The following is a 22,270-nucleotide window of genomic DNA, read 5'->3' on the forward strand; positions in this document are numbered from 1 at the left end:
AAGTGCTTTCTCAGTGTTCTTTTAATTTGCTTTTTTTATTCCTATTGAGATAGGACATATTTTCTTGTATCACACAACATAAAATGTATACCATGCTCATTTTTATATTGAAATAATAGTGTTCTTTTATTGATTTTCAAAGCTCACTATATATTAAATATTTACCTTTTATAGCAATTTTTAATTTATTATTTATTTATTTTCTTTGAGGGGGGTATGCAGAGGCTTTAAAATTCTATGTGGTCAAAACTATCTTTTCCTTTGTGATTTTTTCCCACTATTTTATGCTTGGAAATTAATTCTTATACTGGAGAACCATTAAGTGATAACTTACACATGCTTCTAGTATTTTATAAGAACTTATTTTGGCAATAGTATGAGGTAGGGCTCTAACCTGAATTATTTTTCTTTTTTTTTCTTTTTTTTCTTTTTTTTAATTTTTTGTTTATTGCAGTGACATTGGTTTATAGCATTGTAAAAATTTCAGGTGTACATCATTGTACTTCTATTTCTGCATAGATTACATCACGTTCACCACCAAAATACTAATTACAACCCATCACCACGCACATGTACCGAATTATCCCTTTCACCCTCCTCCCTCCCCCCTTCCCCTCTGGTAACCACCAATCCAATCTCGGTCCCTATGTGTTTGTTTATTGTTGTTATTATCTACTACTTAATGAAGGAAATCATACGGTATTTGACCTTCTCCCTCTGACTTATTTCACTTTGCATTATACCCTCAATGTCCATCCATGTTGTCACAAATGGCTGGATTTCATCGTTTCTTATGGCTGAGTAGTATTCCATTGTGTATATATACCACATCTTCTTTATCCATTCATCCCTTGATGGGCACTTAGGTTGCTTCCAAGTCTTGGCTATTGTGAATAAGGCTGCAATGAACACAGGGGTGCATGTACCTTTACAAATTGGTGTTTTCAAGTTCTTTGGATAAATACCCAACAGTGGAATAGCTGGATCATATGGTAGTTCTATCCTTGATTTTTTGAGGAATCTCCATACTGTTTTCCATAGTGGCTGCACCAGTTTGCACTCCCACCAGCAGTGTATGAGAGTTCCCTTCTCTCCACATCCTCTCCAACACATGTTGTTTCCTGTCTTGTTAATTATAGCCATTCTGACGGGGTGAGGTGATATCTCATTGTAGTTTTGATTTGCATTTCCCTGATAGTTAGTGATTTTGAACATCTTTTCATGTGTCTGTTGGCCATCTGTATATCTTCTTTGGAGAAATGTCTGTTCAGGTCTTTTGCCCATTTTTTAATTGGTTTGGTAGTTTTTTTTGTTGGTGAGATGCATGAGTTCTTTATATATTTTGGAGATTAAGCCCTTATCAGAAGTATGGTTTGCAAATATCTTCTCCCAATTGTTACGTTGTCTTTTCGTTTTGTTGATGGTTTCCTTTGTTGTGCAGAAGCTTTTTAGTTTGATGTAGTCCCATTTGTTTATTTTTTCTATTGTTTCTCTTGCCCGGTCAGACGTGGTGTTTGAAAAGATGTTGCTAAGACCGATGTCGAAGAGCGTACTGCTTATGTTTTCTTCTAGAAGTTTCACAGTTTCAGGTCTTACATTCAAGTCTTTAATCCATTTGGAGTTAATTTTTGTGTATGCTGTAAGGTAAGGGTCTACTTTCATTTTTTTGCATATGGCTATCCAGTTTTCCCAACACCATTTGTTGAAGAGACTTTCTTTTCGCCATTGTATGTTCTTGGCTCCTTTGTCAAAGATTAGCTGTCCATAGATGTGTGGGTTTATTTCTGGGCTTTCGATTCTATTCCATTGATCTGTGTGTCTGGTTTTGTGCCAGTACCATGCTGTTTTGGTTACTATAGCTTTGTAGTATATTTTGAAATCAGGGAGTCTGATACCTCCAGCTTTGTTCTTTTTTCTCAGGATTCCTTTAGCTATTCGGGGTCTTTTGTTGTTCTGAATTATTTTTCTTTTTTCTTTTTTTTTTTTTAATAATTTTATTTATTTATTTTTTCCCCCAAAGCCCCAGTAGATAGTTGTATGTCATAGCTGCACATCCTTCTAGTTGCTGTATGTGGGACGTGGCCTCAGCATGGCCCGAGAAGCGGTGAGTCGGTGCGCGCCCGGGATCCGAACCCGGACCGCCAGCAGCGGAGCATGAGCACTTAACCGCTATGCCACGGGGCCGGCCCTGAATTATTTTTCTGAGTCATCAACTTTTCCAGTGTGAGAGGCTGAATTGATTCAGACTTCCTCTTTATTTCACATGAAGTCCTTCTTCACCCAGGGTTTGTTTTAGGGCTTGCTGTTTGTTCTAATGCTGTAATATTTGTATTTTATAATATTTTAAAATAACTTACAGCATAACCCTGTTTCTCTTTAAAAAAAAAAATTAGCCTTATTCTTCTAGAGGAATATTAGAATAATTTTATCAGATGTCAACTGAAAATCTCATGAGGAGCTAATTTGAATCTTTGAAAGAACCAGGAAATCAGGCACCCTTACAAAGTCCATTTTCAGGTTGTGGTTATCTACTGCTTCCAATGGGTCTGCATTGCCACATCCCAGCACTGTTAGAGTTGGGGACTAACTAAGCACAGAGTTTTTCTAATTTCCTGGCATAAAGGCCAATGTGAGTGTAGACAGGAAGAGTGTGAATTTGAGCTTCTCTTAGGTCATCTCAGTGCTGCAGGTCTGACTAGCAGAAGATTTGCTTCCAATCCAGATGGGTTTAGGGGTCCTAGGAAGCCCCTATGAAGGAAGGAGGCCTTGAGTTCTGGAGATTCATTCTCCTGGGATCTGTAGCCCCAAGGATAAGGATATCCCACTCCAGAGACAGGGATATCCCAGTTCTACTCGGATGGCATTGCTGGGGCTTCACTGTATCATGGAGACAAGAAAGACGCTCTGACCACCAAGTTGTTTGAATATAGCCATTACTCAGTCTCATGCCTTGTCACATGGCGTTCCTTTATAGTCAAAGATGATTTTCTATAAAATTTGTCTTGATCATATTTTTTGTTCTCTTTTTTTTTCCGGAAGCGATCAGGAATAAAACAAATACATAACATGTCTCTCAATTTCCATTTTATATTTTTGAATTTTTTCCTTTGTCTTTTTCTGATTATTAAAGGAATACGAGCTCATGGTAACCCATTAAAAATGCATGAATTAAAGTAATTACACAGTAACAGTTGCTCAACTTCCAATAAATCTTGAATCTTTGGATTTCTAATTTAATGCTTGTATCCTAAGCTTTATTCACTTTTTGTGTCTAGTAAAAAAAGCTTACTGAAATTCTACTTCTTAGGATATTGAAACAATAAGATTTTGAACATATGAGAATATTTTAATAGATCATATTTAGATAAAATACCATTTTCTAGTAATTTGGAATCTTTATAAATAATAAAATTTAGAGGGAAAAATGGATGATGCTTTGGGCAAGGTGAGATTAAAAAGAACCCCCCTTCTCTGGGAGGAGGTGACTTATGCGCGCGCGCACACACATTCTGCATATATAGAGCCCCACCCCCACACACACAGGTTTTTGGAGGCAGATGTAGTGGGTGTTGGCAGAAATGCAGGTGCACGAAGTTTATGGGAATTGTCGCCCATTGCAGGGCGGTTATTCATTAGCCTCATTAGTTCAGTCGCCACAGTAGGAGCAGTGAGGGTACCTTGAATTATTAAAAAGTAACCAAATCAGTGTGTCTTTGCTCCTAAGCATTCAGGTAGCATTCATTATTCCACTGGGCTATTTTATACCCCCAAGCTGCTAAGCTGTTCTTTTATCCCACAGACTCTTATATGCCCGAACATTGCACGAAAAAAGAAAACTCTTGATGTTTAACAGTTATGAAGTGCCTGCCTTCTGGCATTTGAGGAGAACAGAAACAGGAACTGCAAACTGCAGGTGGTTCAGTAAAATCACTGACAACAAAAAACAGTTTCCACGCAGCCGAAGCCTTGCCTCGCTGAACAGTCTGTCTCTGTCTTACCACGAAGGCGGCAGAGCAGTGGTGTTTCTGCACCAGGCCTTTCGGGACTCCAGTGTCTAGAAATGTCTCGGTCGGTGCCAGTGGCGGAAGGACCCTCTTCTTCTTGGGGACCCCAGTCCTTAGCAGAACGTGAAGCCCAGGGTGGTGCTCGTAGCATACGCTGAGGGGATGAATGGCTGTCAGCTCAGCTGGGAGCACTGAGGACGATTCGTGTTGGATGACTTATAATTGTGTAGCGGTTTACAATCACGTGATGTTGAGGGTGCGCGCTCACCCGCCTTTCTCATCTCTGCCCCTGTTGTAAGGGGGGTGGCTCGCGTGACCAGGGGCTGAAGCTGCGTGAGCACCATGCCCCTCTCAGAGTGGAAGAGGTATTTAGTCAGAGTCAGTTTGTTGTTTGCTTCTATATGAGTTAGCTTACGTGCAATCAGTTGCACTTCAGTGTGTACTTGAATGCCGTGTGAGCTGTGTTCAGTCTGCTTTCGTTTTTCTGAGTTGTTTTAATTTACCTCGGTTTAGATTATAGCATCTAGACTGCACTGGAATCCACAACATCTGGCCCAATTTCATCTAGCTTTTGGTAAAAGTGGCTCTCTACTCATATGCTTATTGTTGCAAAAGCACAATGTAACTTGCACATTCCTATTCTTCCTTGGAAGTAGAGAGTCTGTGCTTTTTCCGCCTTCCATGTCTTTTTCTTTGTGCATGTGTTTTTCTGAGAGCATATTGTTGACGGTTTATTGTCTGTATCTCCCACTGTCTGTGGTGAATTTCCATCTCCTTCTGTGTATGTGTGCGAATGTGCACGTGTATATGTGCAAGTGTGTGCCTGGGTGTGTGAAGGTCTATGAGTGTGTCTCCCCTAAGGTATACTTTGTGTCTATCAATGCCTAGTTTGTGACACACAATATACGAGGTGCTGAGATTACAAAAACAAATAAGATATGGTCCTTGCCTTTGAAAATCTCATCCTTAGCAAAGGATGCAGAATCCTAATTAAATCATTATATTATAATGCAATCATATATAGAGAGGTGTTTGTGAGATATATAAGTGAAATGATTTATGCGGGGGGTGTTAGGGAAGGCTACAGAGAGCAAGTGCTCTTTAATTTTGGTATTGAAAGGTGAGTGGGAGAACACTGGGCAGAAAAGAGGAGGAAGAACGTTCCAAGAGCAGGATGGGTGTGCCGAGTCAGGGCACTGTGGACATGCACATGTTTGGGAACTGAAAGAAATCTCGTTTGGGGGGAGCACAGGTTTCATGAAAGTCAGTTACTGAAGATGAGCCTAACTCAAGTCAGGTTGTTCTTAACAGCAAAATTCTTTGAAAAAATTTAAAAGGTGTTGGATTATAATTCTTATTACGTGAATGGTCTTACAGATGAAATTTATAAGCAGAAAGGAGAACAAGTAGAGTTTGCACAAAAGGAAATAAAATTTCCATCTCATGTTTTAAAATTGAAAAATAAAGTGTAATTAGTTTAATTTACACATCTTTCATTAATTTTTACTTTTATTTTAAAAGCTAATTCATTGAAACTCATAAACTAGGTAACTCCTAACTTCTAAACGTGATTTCCTAGTTCCTTTCAAATCATCCTGTATTAGGGTTCAGACCATAATGATGTTTACATCCTTCCTAGTTCAAAAGAGGTGATATGTGGTTAAAACTTTCCCACCTGGGCTAAGGGAGTTTTTGATGCATTCATTTTGAACTTGAAGTTGAATTTGTCAGATTGGAATTATAAATATATAAGTAAAGTAAGCACGATTTTAAACCTAGAGTGTGTTAGATCTTTAAAAGATGAAGAAGGAAAATATTTCATATTAATATTAATGTTAATTGAACGTAATTTTAGATTAGTAAAATAATTCTTAGGGATAGCTTTCCTATTTTCTATTACTAAGAAGATGAAGATGCGACATCTTTAGTTATCTCCAAGATTGCCTGCAATTTTTCTCTTAAAAATTATAAAAGACTTTTTCTTTTGTGTGTGTGTGTGTGTGAGGAAGATCAGCCCTGAGCTAACATCCATGCTAATCCTCCTCTTTTTGCTGAGGAAGACCGGCTCTGAGCTAACATTTATTGCCAATCCTCCTCCTTTTTTTTTCCCCAAAGCCCCAATAGATAGTTGTACGTCATAGTTGCACATCCTTCTAGTTGCTGTATGTGGGACGCGGCCTCAGCATGGCCTGAGAAGCGGTGCATCGGTGCACGCCCAGGATCTGAACCCAAGCCGCCAGTAGCGGAGCGTGTGCACTTAACTGCTAAGCCACGGGGCCGGCCCCTAAAAGACTTTTTCTCTCTTTTGCATTTGGCATAATTTGGTATAACTCTGCTGTATGTGTGAGCGCTTTGATAAGATATTTTTAAATGAAAGACATATTTGATGGTGAGTGACAACATTACACTTTTCTTTAAACTTTCAAATAACAGGACTTTTCATACAAAATATTTTCTAAAAAATTACTTTAATAGTTTTATTATTAGTCTTATGGCCAAATGAGGAAACTGAGGCCCAAAGACGTTAACTAAACTAAACCCAAATCAGTGGGTCATAGCAAGTACAGTTCTCTGCCTGATCCATGTTTCAAGCTTAGATAGTATTCCCAGAGGATACTGATGCACCTGTTGTGAAGTTAAAATGTAGGCAAATTGATGTTAGATTATAAAAATCAATACCCAAAGAATCTATGAGTTGCAAACCCAAAACAAACACTGCAACTACTTTCGATTCTAATTTAAGTCTGTAGCTTTAAACATATGTCAATGTTTACTTTATTTTTCTAGATTTTCAAATGATTAAAATATTTTATCATAATAAAATATTTTATCATCATAAAATATCTTCAGAATAAATCACCGAAACGCAAGTGCCACGAACGGCAGGGGTTTTATCTGTCTTGTTCACTGAAGTATCCCCAGTGCTTAGAACAGTGACTGACACATAGTAACCACTCAATAAATATTTATTGAATGGATGAACTCTTTGTATTTTGACTCAAATTTGTATTTAACCATTTAAAAGGAAAAATTCATCTTGAAAACCCTAAGGAAAGTTCCTTATGGTGTGTTTTCCTTGTTCAACTTTCTGTTGGATTTTGCATCCTTGTTTTTCTTCCCTGGGGTTGCTCAGAGCCCTATTTTTTAGATCACCACAAGCCAGGGAACTCTGCGCATCTCTTTACTTCTGTTGACTTAAAGGCCATGTTAGCAAATCACACGCTTTATGTGAGCACTCCAAACCCTCCAGAAGTGTCCCCTGATGACTGGAGCATGTGAACCTGTCCTGATAATTTAACCAGATTCGTAAAGGGTTTGCTTTTAGCACTTCTGAAAACATGGACAAACTAGTAACTGTTCTTTACTGAGTTTTCCGCACATATAATAAGACATTTTTTTGATGTTTAACATTCAAGATATGTTTTGAAATTTGACAATGCTGATAAACAGAAATGAAGATGAGTTTACTTACAAGCATCTTCCCTTCATTCCAAGATTCTGAAAGCTAAAATAAAACTGAAGTGCCTTTTTAAAAGAATTAGGTGGGCTGCAAAGTGGAGGCCAAATAAGGTCCAGGAAAAAAGATAACACCTGGAAAATGATAGTTTAGATGATGACACGTGATGAGGAAGATTCTAGAAGTTCTATCTTTAAGTATCCTTTCAGGTTCTTCCATCTTTTTATGTCTCAGGGCGACTATTGGCCTACCCATCCATGCAAAAGATTCATGAGAAAGATAAATAAAATTTTATAATTGAACAAAGTGAAAATGCATTGGAAGAGTTAATAATTGAAAGAAATTACTTGTCAGATCATTCACTTCCTTCTGAAATGGAAATCCCTACAACGGACTTTTGTGTTTGTAAATTGGCATTTTCATATATAAGATTTCACTGAACCAAGGCTTTCTATAGGGATAGTCTTTCTTTGGAACTTCAGGCACAATTTTGGTTTTCTCTCTCTTTTTATTTTTGTTAAGATATCTGTATTTCCTTCTCATTGTTTAATTGGTTATTTGCCGTGCTCAGATCTCCAGATTCAGGAGAACCGAAATCCACATTATTTTGAGAATGGCACAGTAACGAACACTGACAATGCCAAAGCCTTGAGAGGGTTTTGGTTGCCAAGCTCGTTAAGAAGATTGTATGACCAGCTTGTGTGCAATGCCTTATGAAAAAGAGCAGACCGGTTTCCAGCTCTCTTATTATAAACCTAGGGGAATGGTTTATGAAAATTCTAAAGGGAAAAGATTTTTCTTGGCTTAGTATAATTTTCCCAAGCTTGGCGGTAACCATAACCTGCCATACAGAAACAAAATGAAGCAAAATTTCATGTGTGTACCTATTAACGATATTTCTTCCTATTCGTAAGCAAGAACTAGAGTCTAGCCGATCAGCTAGATCAGTTTTCCTGGGTGGATATGTTATGATAATCCAATGGATTTTAGGAATTTACATAATAGTCTTTTAGCCAATGACTGGAGCCAATTTTTACCCAATGACTTGTGGGCACTCCACAGCTGGTGGCCTCCTCGCCCTCTCTGTACAGCAACATCATTGGTTCCCACTCTTTGCTTAGTCAACACCTACACAACCCAAGTGATCATTAGATTCACACACAAAAAAGTGGCTCCTCTTCAGGAACCTAAACCATTAGATATCAGCCTATCATGAGATTATTTCATCACATTGAACTCTCCCCAAGATACGGATGCTTCTTAATGCATATTAACAAATAACCTGAGAAAATATTAACTTCAATAACTCAGCCCAATGATTGGAGTCTAGTCTGAGTTGTAGAATATTTCCAAAGAAAATATTTTGTCACTTTCAAGCACACAGAATAAAAAGAAACCAGAGGGGTATTACTTATAGGGCTTTCTTTAATGTATTCTGAAATGTTGATATTTAGCTCTTTTTGGATTATATGGAGTTTGGTGAAGGTGCCCACAAAGTTGCTTTCCCTAGTTAATCAATCTATGCTGTCTATTTTCACCTTTAATTTTCAGAGAAAATCTTTTTTTCAAGATAGTGCAAGCTCAGACTATGAACAAAATATCCCAATTCCATATTAGTAGGGTACAAATTAATGAAGGTCATTCATTTTTTCCTCCACCCAGAATGATGTACAAGTTCTGTGAAGAATGCCCAGATGATGAAAACATAGATCTTAACTCCAGTGGAGACATTAGAATGTCAAGTTATGAAATGTGAACATTTTTGCTTTGTTCTTTCTGTCTCTTACCAAGATTTCTGTAAAACTGGAATCGACTAGATAAACTGTTTCTCCATACTTTCTTTTTCTTTAGTTGTTCAAGTTGGTTTCCCATGTCTTGGAAAACAAGACGGAGTAGCAGCATTTGAAGTGAATGTGATTGTAATGAATTCTGAAGGCAATGCCATCCTGCAGACGCCTCAAAATGCTATCTTCTTTAAAACGTGTCAACAAGGTAATCAGTGATGGGGATTCAAGAGAAGCCTCTTAAGGCTTCCAGGTGTGATTTGGGCAAAAAATTATAGATAGATACGTAATTTTTTTGTATAAGTGTACCCATACCAGTGGAGGAGGGGCTGGTATAAACAGGGTCCAGTAATAGTACTAAGACATACTTCCTTTGCTTTGACCCCACTCACAATGTTAGGAACTCCAGTACCCCTTCCAAATGCCCTGTCTTCTACCTCTCTCCTTCCCCTCCTCCGACACCATCTTTGGGAGTCCTCACCCTCATAGCAAGGCTGCCAGTCATTACTAGAAACTGCCACCTGTCAAAGCAGCACTGCCCATACGCCCTGCCAAAACTGGGTGCTGCTGACTTGCATAGAGGACAGGGTGCCACCATCATGCCGCCATCTCTGCCAGGCAAAGGCACTCACCACCACGCCCTGGATGCCCATTTAAATGTGAGGCCTGGCTCCTTTCCCATCCTGACACAAACTTTTCCAGCACAGACTCTAAGCTCTGGAGGCTTTCAGTGCTCTAAAGAGGTACCCAAAGGTCGTTCCACCCTCTGAAAGTGAACACTGAGGGCAATATCATTCATTCTATTTCAGTGTGAATTTAAGGAGGTCCAGTAGATTGATGGGTGGGATGAAGGCAGAACAAAGCTCCTTTGCCTTCTTCCGTGAGCCCCCTACTGTTGGAAGTAGGATTGAGAGAGGCAAATCTTAGTTTGATGAAGACTTAGTGAAGTACCAGTGGTATAGAATGAGGAAGAAGTATCGGTATTCGATAAATTATGATAATTGGTGCACTGGGGAAAAAAGTGACCGCTAACCTCTTCATGCTCGCTGTTAATTCACCCAACATCATTTCAAACGTGTCTATATAAACCTTGTTTCTCTTTGGTGCAGCCGAATGCCCAGGAGGGTGCCGAAATGGAGGCTTTTGTAATGAAAGACGTGTCTGCGAGTGTCCTGATGGATTCTACGGACCTCACTGTGAGAAAGGTAAAGACAGAGCCAGCGCCCCCTGCTGGCTGCCTAAGGAAATGGATGTCACACATGAGACCCACTTGTATTTTGAGCACATCCCCTGAAATTATTTTTCTGGTCACATTATAAGGGTGAAATCTTAAAAAGCCACAGAAGAGCTATTGGAAAGTATTTCTTCTGGGAGTGGTTTTCTGTTAAATCCAATACGTGGTGATGGGGGCAGAGAACTTGGCACAATGTCTACGTTCTTCATGGCCACTCACCCCCCACCCCCAAAATTCACTATTATGTACACTATGCTTTGGCATAATCTTATGAAAGTTTTGAAATATTTTTCTTCCACTTAAATTGGTTTTAAAAAACTAGTATTATGATTTATTTAAAAGTATCTACTCCAATTAAAAGTAGCTTGATACACAATTAAGTCTACACCTGAGTTGAAGTTGCTGTAAGGCAAAAAAAGAGGATGAAAATCATTTGTGTAGTAAGTACATCCATTTCAGTGAAATTACTACTAAGAAAGTTGTATGAAAAGAGATAAACAGGAAAATGTGTATTAACCACAAGATGCTTAAATACTAAGCTTATTTGACCAGAGTAGGCAATATATTTTTCATCTTCAAGAAATAAGAATTTTTATTGTTTGCGTTTGTTTTGGAATTAGAAGATCAAGGAAATAGAGCAGGAAAAAATATTTGCAGTCTTCAGATGACCACATCTTAGTCAAAATGATGATTCTGGGCAAATTGTAATCAGTGATTCAATGGAACAATTCCAAAATTCTCTTCTATAAAATTGGTTAAAAAATAGCCTGATTTACAGCAAAAAAATAATTCTGAATCCAGCACACTTGTATCTCTAAAGAGTGACCATTTTAGAATCAACTACAAAGCTTGACAGTGTAGACCTGTTGTATTATTCACATTTCCAAAACAGTCCTGCTCCAAAACCCTATTTGGCTTTAATCAGAGTCCTCTCTCCATTAGCCCTGTGCGCACCTCGATGTATGAATGGTGGGCTCTGTGTCACCCCAGGTTTCTGCATCTGCCCCCCTGGATTCTATGGAGTCAATTGTGATAAAGGTAACAGTTTCTTTTTAAAAACAAGGTTCTTTTTACTTTTTAAATGTTTGATTAAAAGAAGTATATTTAATATATCATCACTTTTTGTAACAGCTCTGTAAATAAGTTGTGTTATTTAGCTGGCTGCTATCCTAACTTTAACCCCAAATTTTAGTGGAGCTTAACACAGTAGAAGTTTATTTACACTCACAGAATGTTCCAGTGCGGGAACACCTGGTTAGTGGACACGCAGCTCTTCCCCATGCAGTGACTCAGGGGCCCAGGTGCCTTCCATCTGGGGCCTTGCCTAGAGCTTTGGAGTTCTCTGGATCCAGCCAATAAGCAGAGAGAGAGACTGGAGTAGGCAAACTGCTTTGGGAAAAAAAAAAAAAGCCCTGGTCCAGAAGTGACCCACAAAACTTCTACACCTATTCCGTGGGTGGGAATTAGCCTCGTGGTCCTACCTAGATGCAGGATGGAGAAATGTCATCCCTGGCTGGACAGCTGTCTCCCACTAACAACTTTATGGGAGGGGAGCATGGATTTTTGTGAACAGCTAGCTGTCCCTGCCACGTAGGGTTTTGGTATGTCCTAAATCAGTTTTATGGGTGAGCTTCTAAGACTGAAATGAACCAACCTGCTCCAAATTGCCTGCCTACAAGTTCACTGACCCACACTTCAATGCTCTGCTCACAGATCACACCCCTGTGAGATCAGGTTCCTTCTTCCTATGATATAGCATCATAGCCCGATTTTACTCTCAGAAAATGGGTTCAAACTGGGCTCTAAAGTATTATTGAAGGATTCATACTCTTTACAAGTACCCATCTATTTTGCCCAGCTCACATCTTTCATGGAAAAAAAAATAATATCCTGCAAAGTGTATATATTGAATGAAATTATCCTTGTGTCAAAAATGCTAATGACATGAGTAGAGAACTGTTTTCTAAAATAAATATATACCTCTAAATAAAACAATTTGTTATTTTTGAGAAGTGTCTCTTTAGTGATAATGCAGTTAGCACCAAATAAGATTGCAATGGGCAAGTTAGAAGTAAAAGCTAAAGGAAAGAGCCCTTAGCATAAGTCAGAATAATAATTTAAGGTTGTCTGCTATTTTATGATACACAAAGTACTTTCATACAATTATCTGGCTTTACTCTCAACAACCTTTTGAGATATGTAGTTTTATCTGTCTCATTCCTAGATAAGCAAAATGAGGTTTATAGAGCGTGGGCAGGTTGACCCACATTCACATCTTCCGCTGTGCCATGTTGCCACTCAGGCTGCCTGTGTCTCCACGAGTGACTCTGCATCTGGGCAGATAACTTCATCTCTCTGTGGGTCATGCTTTTCTCATCCCTAAACTGGAAATTAAGCTGTTTATCCCTAGTTCCTCACCCCCAAGCTAATTGAGATAATATGTGAGAGCATTTCTGCCTTTTATTTTTAAGTGATCCTTTAAAACTATGCATTGGATTAAAAACAATTTTTAAAATTTGTATTCATAAAGATGAAGCACTAATGACACATAATAATTAACAGCTGGTGAGTAAAATTCTTTATTATGAAGCTTCTTTTTATTGGTTTAAATTTAGCATTCAGCATCTCTGCTATTTCAAAATTGGGCAATTCTTGAAGCAGAATTATCTCATTATCTCAAAACTATTAGGAAATAGGTCAAATCCTTCAGAGATTTGGATGAAGAACTCACGTATTAAACAGGCTTAAAGAAACCATTTGTGAGGCCTCCTTACGTAGATGTGGCTGTTATTGGTGTAGTTTGCACAAGGGAATGTCACTTGCCATGTATTTCTAATGCTGTGGTGTCACGAACGCTGCATGGTCAGCACTGAAGGAAAATATCCATGTGTATTCCAGTACATGTGACATTTTGTAATAGTCTACCTTTCAGATGAAAGATTTTCCTACTTGTTAGGTACCAGTAATTTTTTTTTAATTTTTTTGGAAAGTCTGTTGAATTCCGCTTGGTCTCACTGGAGATCTGGGAACATTAAAAAATAATGATTTTTACTGTCTCCACAAAAAGATGCATTTATTATCCAGGAGGGAGCATAGAGCTTCTGAAAAATGGTTTAATTAGTTGCACGGAGCTAGCCCTCAGCACAACATAGTTGAAGAAACATTAAAGATTAACTCATTGGCTCTTGGGACCTCTGTTGCCAGCTTCAGGAATTGAGTTGTTCAGCATTGGTCTAGCATACCCTCTGTCCCGGTGAAAATTACTGAGTGTCTCTGGCTCATTTTCCTAGTCAAGATAACACACAACACACATGTAGAGAAGGTTGGTCAGGACGGTCAAATATTATGCAAATACTAAGAGTGTGGCCAAATTCTGTAAGCAGCTTTGTCATATTCTGTTACTTGCAGTTAAGCTCCCAGGTTCGTTGCAGTCTACACGTTAGTAAGGGACGGTGCCCAGGGGGCTCCAGCCAAGCAGGCCCTGATCCTGATGTTTTCTCTTCTCTTCTATCATCTCCAGGAGAAACAGGGACCAGTAGGGAGACAGGACTCTCTCACAAAAACAACTGTCCAGCCCTAACAATAGCTAAGTAGCAAGGAGGAAGCCCACGGAGCTGGTTCTCCTAAATCCAAACCATAAATCCTAAATCCTAAATCCTAAACCCAAATGCTGCTGCTCCCCTCTACGTCAAGGGGCTTGTTTTGGGCAAAACAAGTACAGCATTGCCTTAAGCTGGGAGATACTTATGATTTTAAACAAAAAGCTTTATCATTTAAAAAGCATGATATCATAGAACATTCTAGATGGACTTCCTTTTCACAAAGAAAGCATACACTTATAACTTTTGGATTTCCTTTCTGACTTTCCTACTGGAATCTTCAGCTTTTGTTCATCTGTAGGCAACTTTGGCCTGTTTATGTAGGACAAGAACAAATAGGCCATATGACTGGAATTGCTGAGATTCCAGGCTCTTATTTTAACCTCCTTTATAGAATGAGCCAACTTGTCTATTTTTAGATATTTGTTCTCCCCCGTCCCCATTTCTGTCCTCCTTCTATTTTAGGTCCCAGTGAGCAGTGAAATTCCGGAAGTTGACACCAGGAGAGAGGGTTTAGGATGACTCACACGCAGTATGATTACTACCTGGATAATCTAGTTCACTGGATCCCCAGAGTAATCGATGCAAGTTCTTCATCCCCCCAGCCCCTGCAGCTGCTTCCCCACCTATGGGGTCTCACGAGGGTCGACTGTCTGTCTTTTCCTGAATACAATTACTCTTTCCTCCAAATGTCATAAAAGTCTATTTTTTAAAAATTCCTAGTGGGGCCAGCCTGCTGGTGCAAGCAGTTAAGTGCGCGAGCTCCGCTTCGGCGGCCTGGGGTTCGCAGGTTCAGATCCCAGGCACGCACCAACGCACCGTTTGTCAAGCCATGCTGTGGTGGCGTCCCATATAAAGTGGAGGAAGATGGGCACGGATGTTAGCTCAGGGCCAATCTTCCTCAAGAATAAAGGGGAGGATTGGCATCGGGTGTTAGCTCAGGGCTAGTCCTCCTCACATACACAAAAAAATTCCTATTACATAAGATGAATCTCTGTTCTTATTCTGGAAAAAAGTTGCTTTCTCCTTTGTTAGAACCTAATATTTATGACTTCTCTCCCTTTTATCTATTCCAAAGTAAGTTTTCTCATTTTTACTCTTATCTTAAAAAAATATTTTGGGGAGTTTACAGTGTTTTTCTCCTTTTAAGGGCATAGATATTTACAAGAAAATTAAAAAAATAATTTTTTTACACACCGTGCCTTTTTTCACTAAGATATAAACTCCAAGGAATGGGCACTATATACAATGTGTGTGGTGTCCTGTTATGTTGTTGGAATCCGCAAATGGCTAAATGATTGGTTACAATTCTTATATTTGTAAAGTGGCTTACTTGACTAAATAACTAAATGGGCAAGTAGTGGGTGCTTCAGAATGTCACCTAAGTTTCTGTGAGGTGTTGTGTTCTTTTCAGATTTACCCTCCTGTCTAATGCGATACCTTGTTGTTCATCCTAACAGCCAACTGCTCGACTACCTGCTCTAATGGAGGCACCTGCTTCTACCCTGGAAAGTGTATTTGCCCTCCAGGCCTAGAGGGAGACCAGTGCGAAATAAGTGAGTACTGACCTGGATTCTGTTTGTTTTCTGGGGACCTTAGAGACTCCGTCTAACCCTTCCTTTCATCACTGAGGAATCTGATGCCCAGAGACAATGAATAGCTTGTCTAAGATCTCAGGCCAGTGGTTTCTTTTCACCATATTCAGCTGCCATTCCTTTTGGCTAAAGGTGGGGCAAAGAGTGACAGAGCTCAGCTCCCGTGACGCAGAGCAGGTACTCTCTGACTCGGTGAGGTCTGGGTTTGGGTTATTCTGCAAGGTGTGTTGTTTCTTGTTAGTGATTTCGTCCCCTTCTCATTGTGCAGAGCCCATAGTTTCAGCCTACAAATGTCGACCAGAGCTTTGGGACAGCTGGGGTTTTGTCACCTACCTGCAGGCACAGAGAGTTTTTCTCTCACTGCCACATCTCCTAAACTAGACTGGATCTCATAACCCACCTAAGAGAAAAGGATAGACTCAAGAAAAAGGAGGAAAAAAGTGCACAGCAATAAAAAAGAACAAACGAATAGCACACACAGCAACATAAATGGATAGTAAAGTCGTAAAGTTAAAGGAGCTAGACACAAACAAGTGCATCCTGCATGATTCCATTTTTATGACGTTCAAGAACAGGCAAAGCTAATGGATGATGGTAGAAACCAGAATAGTGGTTGGGGGCACAAAAGAACTTTATGGGGTGCCAAAATGCACTATATCTTGGTTGACGAAGTCTCACATGAGTGTTGATTTATGTAAAAAAAAAAATAATAATTGAGCTGTAAACCTAAGATGGGCACATGTTATGCCTTCACTATATGTTTGTCATGCTTCAATACAAAAAATTAAAATTTAAGGGTGGAATGTGGTAGATAATCATTGTTCTGGGAATCAGGATATCAAACTGCCTGCCCTGGCTCTGCCACCTACCAGCCGTGTAACGCTCAGCATGTCACTGAAGCTCTCTATTAAATTCAGAAATAAGCCAACCCCGTCCTAGACTGCTTTCGGATCCAGAAGACAGATAACACCAAAGCTCACTCGGGAAGGAGCAAAAGGAATGTGAGCTGAGGGTGCCATGTCCCCGCCTTTCTGGAAGTTCTGGAACATAGCATTTTCATTTCCAGCTGTATTGTATCTATAAAACACCCCTATGTTGGTACAGCCATAGTTTCTGAAGTTGTAGTGGGTTCAAAATTACATAATACTGACTTCCTGTTTTCACTTTCAACCTCTAATTTATTTGTGGGTTTTTATACTTTAATAAGTAGTACATGAAGTAACCAATTTTTATAGAGTTCAAATGAAATATATCTGAAGTTTCCATAGAACATGTAATTAATTGTCAGGATGTGGTTTCTGTTCTTATTAATTACCCTGCCCTGAAAAAGATATCTCTAAACTAACACCCCTCAGTTTTCTCCCCGTACTTACTCTCCGACTTCGCATACTTAGTTGGTTCATGTTTATGAATCTTTGTTCATGGGCTCATTTCTCCTCCTGTAAGTCCACACTTTCATGCCCTTAGGTTTATGACCTTTCCATTGGCAGAGACAGTATTTTCTGTTCCTAGTTTTTTCCCCCTAAACTGCACCAAAAATGTGGGCCTTTGAAAGCTCCAAATTATCCCTGTCACAAGTTATACTCAGATCCTTTCAGGAAATTTCCTGTTTCTATTACAGGATCCACATGACCAGGAAAATATGGAAATGGGTCTTGAGTTGAAAAGGGCCTTAAGTGTAATAGAGACACAAAGTTGAATTATGTGCTCTTATTTTTAAGTTGAGATATAACTCATATACCATAAAATTTACCATTTTAAAGTATATGATTCAGTATATTCACAATTGTATAGCATCACTTCTATCTAATTCCAGAACATGTCATCAACCCCAAAAGAAACCCCGTACCCGTTACCAGTCACCCCTCATTCCCCTCTCCCCAAGACCCTGGAAACCACTAATTACTTTCTGTCTCTTTAGATTTGCCTATTCTGGACATGTCATCTAAATAAAATCATAGACTATATGGCTTTTTGTGTCTGACGACTTTCACTTTGCATGATGTTTTCAAAGTTCATCCATGTTGTAGCATATATATTACTTGCTTTTAATTGCTGAATAATATTCCATTGTATGGATATACCAACCACATTTTGTTTATCCATTCATCTGTTGATGGACATTTGGGTTGTTTCCACTTTGAAGCTATTATGAATCATGCTGCTATGAACATTCGTGTATGAGTTTTTGTGGGAACATATGTTTTCAGTTCTCTTGAGTACATACCTAGGAGTGGAGTTGCTGGACCATGTGGTGACTCTATGTTTAATTTTTTGAGGAAATGCCAAACTGTTCTTCAAAGCACCTGCACCATTTTACGTTTCCACCAGCAATGTTCAAGGGTTCCAATTTCTCCATATCCTTGCCAACGCTATGATTATCTGTCTTTTTTTTTTTACGAAATATGTATTCTGATGTTATTTATATTTTTATTTCTCCTGGCCTTTACCAGGACTGGTATCTTCTCAAACTTCGTTCTGACTTGATTATGAGACACACCTGCAGGCTAACAAATGCAACCACAGTTAGAGGTATCTGGACATATGTAGCACACGTTGATCTTGTTATTTAAGGTTCATAGATTTCCCATGAATCTGAATGAACCTCCAGTTAAAAAGACCACACAAATTATTTATATTGTGTTATAAATCGGTTTTTAAAATAACTTAATGGGTTCTTATTATTATGAGTTCTCTGTATAAAAAGTTCTCTGTAAAAAATTTAGAATATTGGATAAAACAATTAAAAATCATCCATAATCCTGAGACCCAGAGATGATGGCTGTTGGCACTTATTGTGAACCGTTTTTATCTTTTTCCTCTGGGAAGCAGAGTCGCAGATTTAAGTGGTCCCACAGTGCTATGGGTGGAGGAGGTTTTGTGTCTTTATACTGTGAACGCCTGCCTGATTGTTCTCACTGGACTCGTCCGCTGGTTGTAGTAAAAATGCTAACTGTTCAAACTTAGTCAGATCTGTTTGTCTTCAGGCAACACCTAGTCTCTTTCAGGTAAAAATGTGTAATCTCTCAAGTTGACTCAGTTTTCCACTCTCCAGTGGAGAGAATTTGGTTGCAAAATATTTTCAGGAAAAGGAAGTCAAAATTAAAGACACTTGTAGGATTCTGAATTTTAAAACTATCAGATCTTTATGAGGTTTTGGCTTCGTGAGGTTTGCAGTAGGAATGGCCTTCCGGCAGTCACCTGCATCACATGTTATGTGGCAGCCAGGAGAGAAGGTCCTCCTTCCTGGCTGCAGAGAACCAGAGGGTCCTCACTTGCCGCCTGCCAAGAAAACAAAAAGACCCGTGGAGCCTATGAGAAGGTTCTCTCCGCCAGTCATTCTCTGCATTATCCCTGTTACCACGTTCTCCTCTCAAAGAACAGGGGGAAACTTGGGCTCACCACATGTTTCACAATAAGTACTCTATCTTTTCTGCCATATAATTATTGTCCCACATCGCGCTTCCTTGAAAAACCCCAGTGCACTGCAGAGTCCTGTGATCTCATCCAGTTTTGTGCATGTGAAGGGGTCAGATGTTTCTTTGATGCAAATGGAAATTCAGAGTTAGGTATTCCTTTCCTTTAGGTAAGAGTTGGGATCTTGACCAAATAGTAAATGGTATTCTTTGTATCCAAACCTAGCAAAAGGGATTTTTTTGGATTTTTAATGGTCAATGAAAATATGGTATTCTATTACTATTAAGGTTGTTTTAATACCTGTTTCTAGAACACTCCTGCATCCGAAAAACCTAAAGGTCTAATGGATTCCAGGTTTTCAAGAGACTCTAACCTCTCAATCTTATGTCTATATTGTCTCCATGATGACTAAATGCTACTTTGGTCAATATATATGAAGAAAGTCCTTTTGGATAAGTAAAAAGAGAAGTAAAGCTTTTTTAGCAAAATGATTTTCATATGGAATCACTCCATGTTTGTCAAGCATAGTGCTTGCTGGTAAAACATATAGTAGTTCACTTCTTTCAGTGCTTCGTTTGACCATAAAAAGAAGAGGTTAGAGATTGAACGGTGAGTTGTTTTAGGATAAAGATTTCATTTCTTCTCCTTGTGTATCGAGGCCTCTGTAATGAGTGTTTTGCTAAAGTGAAAAAAAGGAAAAGAACAACAACAACAAAATCCAGAATCTTCCATGACCAAAATCTGATGGCTATTTGCTCTCTTTGGAACATCATTATGCCAGTTGCAGGATGTGGTTTAAGCTCTGGGTGAACAGTCCTTTATCTTCTACTTCTTCAAAAAATTCAGCCTTGGGATGGCAAATTCTAGATTGCAGAGGGAGTTCTGGAGTAAGAAAGAAGAAAATTATTATATAATTTTTACATCTAAGGTCCTATTCGAGCCCTAAAATCCTGTGATTCAAAGATCTGTGAAAACATTAGCAATACTCAAGATAAAGGAAAAGAATGATGTTTCATTAGGATCTAAGACATTTCAGAAAAATGCATAGGCCTGGTGTCAGGCCCCTTTTGAGCCCCACCTCGTATCCTTCTCAGCCAACCTTCACTCCAGCCACTGCTGCGACAACCTGTTTGGCACAGGCGTAACTTGACTCACCTCATCTTAGCTACTCCACACTTCTCTTGCTTTCCACCTAGAGACTCCTCTGAGTCCTAAAAAAAATACAGCCTGTACTCACACAGTCGCAGAATGGAAGTGCGAGGAAGTGACCCCATGACCAGTGGGAGGCAGGTGCTGATGAATAAACGCTCCCCTCTCCCTTCTTCCAGACAACGTGCAGGTGCGGTCTATGTGGCTCCTCGGAGGGAGCCTGTGGACAGAGGCCAGTTGCCCGCAGTGATGACCAACACACAAACGTACTTTTGTGTTGGCTTTCCCTCCTTCCCTGTTTCGCTCTTCCCGTCCCCCCACTCCTATTTCCTAGGATCACTTCCCCGAATAAGCTATCCGCATGCAGGCCCTGCTTTCTGGAGAATCCTAGGCTAACTCAGGTGTCATCAGGTACAGGTGTGGGCCTGCTTTCAGAAAAAGTGATATTCACAATCAGAACTCAGAGAAAAGATCATTTGGAGGGTCATTCATATCTTAACTTTTAGTATATCTTAAATTACAAGTGTTTATGAGTCAGTTAAAATATTATTCTGTTTATTAAAAAGTAATGTAAATACAGCATTTGGGTAACACATTTATTGTACAGGATATATATCTGAAATCATAAGTAAAACCACTAGCCTATTTGTTCCAAAAACAAAACCCAAACAGTATCAAAGCCAGAATAGATCTGAAATAAGTGGAAATACTGCCATTTAGAAACATTTATCCTCTCAAAGCCTTGCGACTCATTTGAAAAATGTGCTTACCTCTGAAGGAAGCGCTGAGTTCCTTGCTTATTTGCATTCTTCTCTGTTTCAGGCAAATGCCCACAGCCCTGTCGAAATGGGGGTAAATGCGTTGGTAAAAGCAAGTGTAAGTGCCCCAAAGGTTACCAAGGAGACCTCTGCTCAAAGCGTAAGTGTTCCTACATGTAATCAGCCTGGGTTACAGGATAATTAAATGAGCCGCTGTCTTTTACTCCGTAACCGCTGTACCTACTGCATGCAGCCAAGGCATCACAATCAATTTTTCTTCACTGACTTGAATGTTTCCTTTAGGTAGACAAGAGATGCTGTATGAAATCCGTACGTGTAAAAACACTTAGACACTTTCACATGCACAACTGAACTTTTTAACTATTAGGAGTTTTCTTAAGGAAAATAAAATTCCATTGCCCAGCAGTTTCAAAGTCCTACTGAGTGTCTTTTGTGAATGAGAAGCATCATTAAGATCCCTCTCAGGACTTTTTCAAAAAGTCCAAAACCAACTTATAACTGGAGATTGACTTAGGAAAAAAATTAGGGGGTGAAGCCAAAACTAACACTTTCTAAAGAACTGCAGGAAAAGCAGCTGTGTAATTCTGTTGAAAAATGAAAGCCCAGGAAACGTTCTTTTTATCCCCTTTGAATCTAGCTGTCTGCGAGCCTGGCTGCGGTGCGCACGGAACCTGCCGTGAACCCAACAGCTGCCAGTGTCAGGAAGGCTGGCATGGAAGACACTGCAATAAAAGTGAGTGGACCCGCCGGGGGGGCCAGCCTCCTTCACCTCTGTTTCTTGGCTCCAAAGGCTAATAGACAACCCGTAACTCAGCCCTGCTTTCTCTTTCATTAAATGCATCTTCTCCCCTTTGCTTCCCCCCCGCCCCCTACAACTCTCTAAACTTTAGTCTAAGCTTTAGCGTGTTGAGAGGCATGCATCATTGTAAATATCGCCACATCTGTAAAATAGCACCGCAAATATTTTCTACGTTAAAATAGTTAATACAGGTTGATTTGATAATACAGTATGTCAACTATGAAAGAAATAGGAAGTGAAAGTAAGATTTAAGTCAGATGTAAAATCAGTATCTACTTGGCTCTGATTTTATCATTCAAGATTTAGCAAGACCATCTAAAACAGGAAGAATTTTGCTCTTTAAAATCTTTAAATTGGGGGCCGGCCCGGTGGCGCAAGCGGTTAAGTGCGCGCGCTCCGCTGCGGCGGCCCGGGGTTCGCTGGTTCGGATCCCGGGCGCGCACCGACGCACTG

The 22,270-nt window shown here is 39.5% G+C and overlaps 1 protein-coding gene across 1 annotated transcript in view; it reads left to right on the plus strand.

Moving 5' to 3' along the window:
* The window catches only part of WIF1 (WNT inhibitory factor 1), a 66,435-nt gene that overhangs the window by 39,898 nt on the left and 4,267 nt on the right, over positions 1-22,270 (plus strand). The window contains exons 4-9 of the mRNA XM_058557709.1: positions 9,313-9,453; positions 10,355-10,450; positions 11,422-11,517; positions 15,539-15,634; positions 21,062-21,157; positions 21,656-21,751. Of these exons, the coding sequence (XP_058413692.1) occupies positions 9,313-9,453; positions 10,355-10,450; positions 11,422-11,517; positions 15,539-15,634; positions 21,062-21,157; positions 21,656-21,751 (621 nt within the window). The remainder of the gene's footprint in view (positions 1-9,312; positions 9,454-10,354; positions 10,451-11,421; positions 11,518-15,538; positions 15,635-21,061; positions 21,158-21,655; positions 21,752-22,270) is intronic.

Source organism: Diceros bicornis, chromosome 17 (assembly GCF_020826845.1).
Source record: "Diceros bicornis minor isolate mBicDic1 chromosome 17, mDicBic1.mat.cur, whole genome shotgun sequence".
Taxonomy (NCBI): domain Eukaryota; kingdom Metazoa; phylum Chordata; class Mammalia; order Perissodactyla; family Rhinocerotidae; genus Diceros; species Diceros bicornis.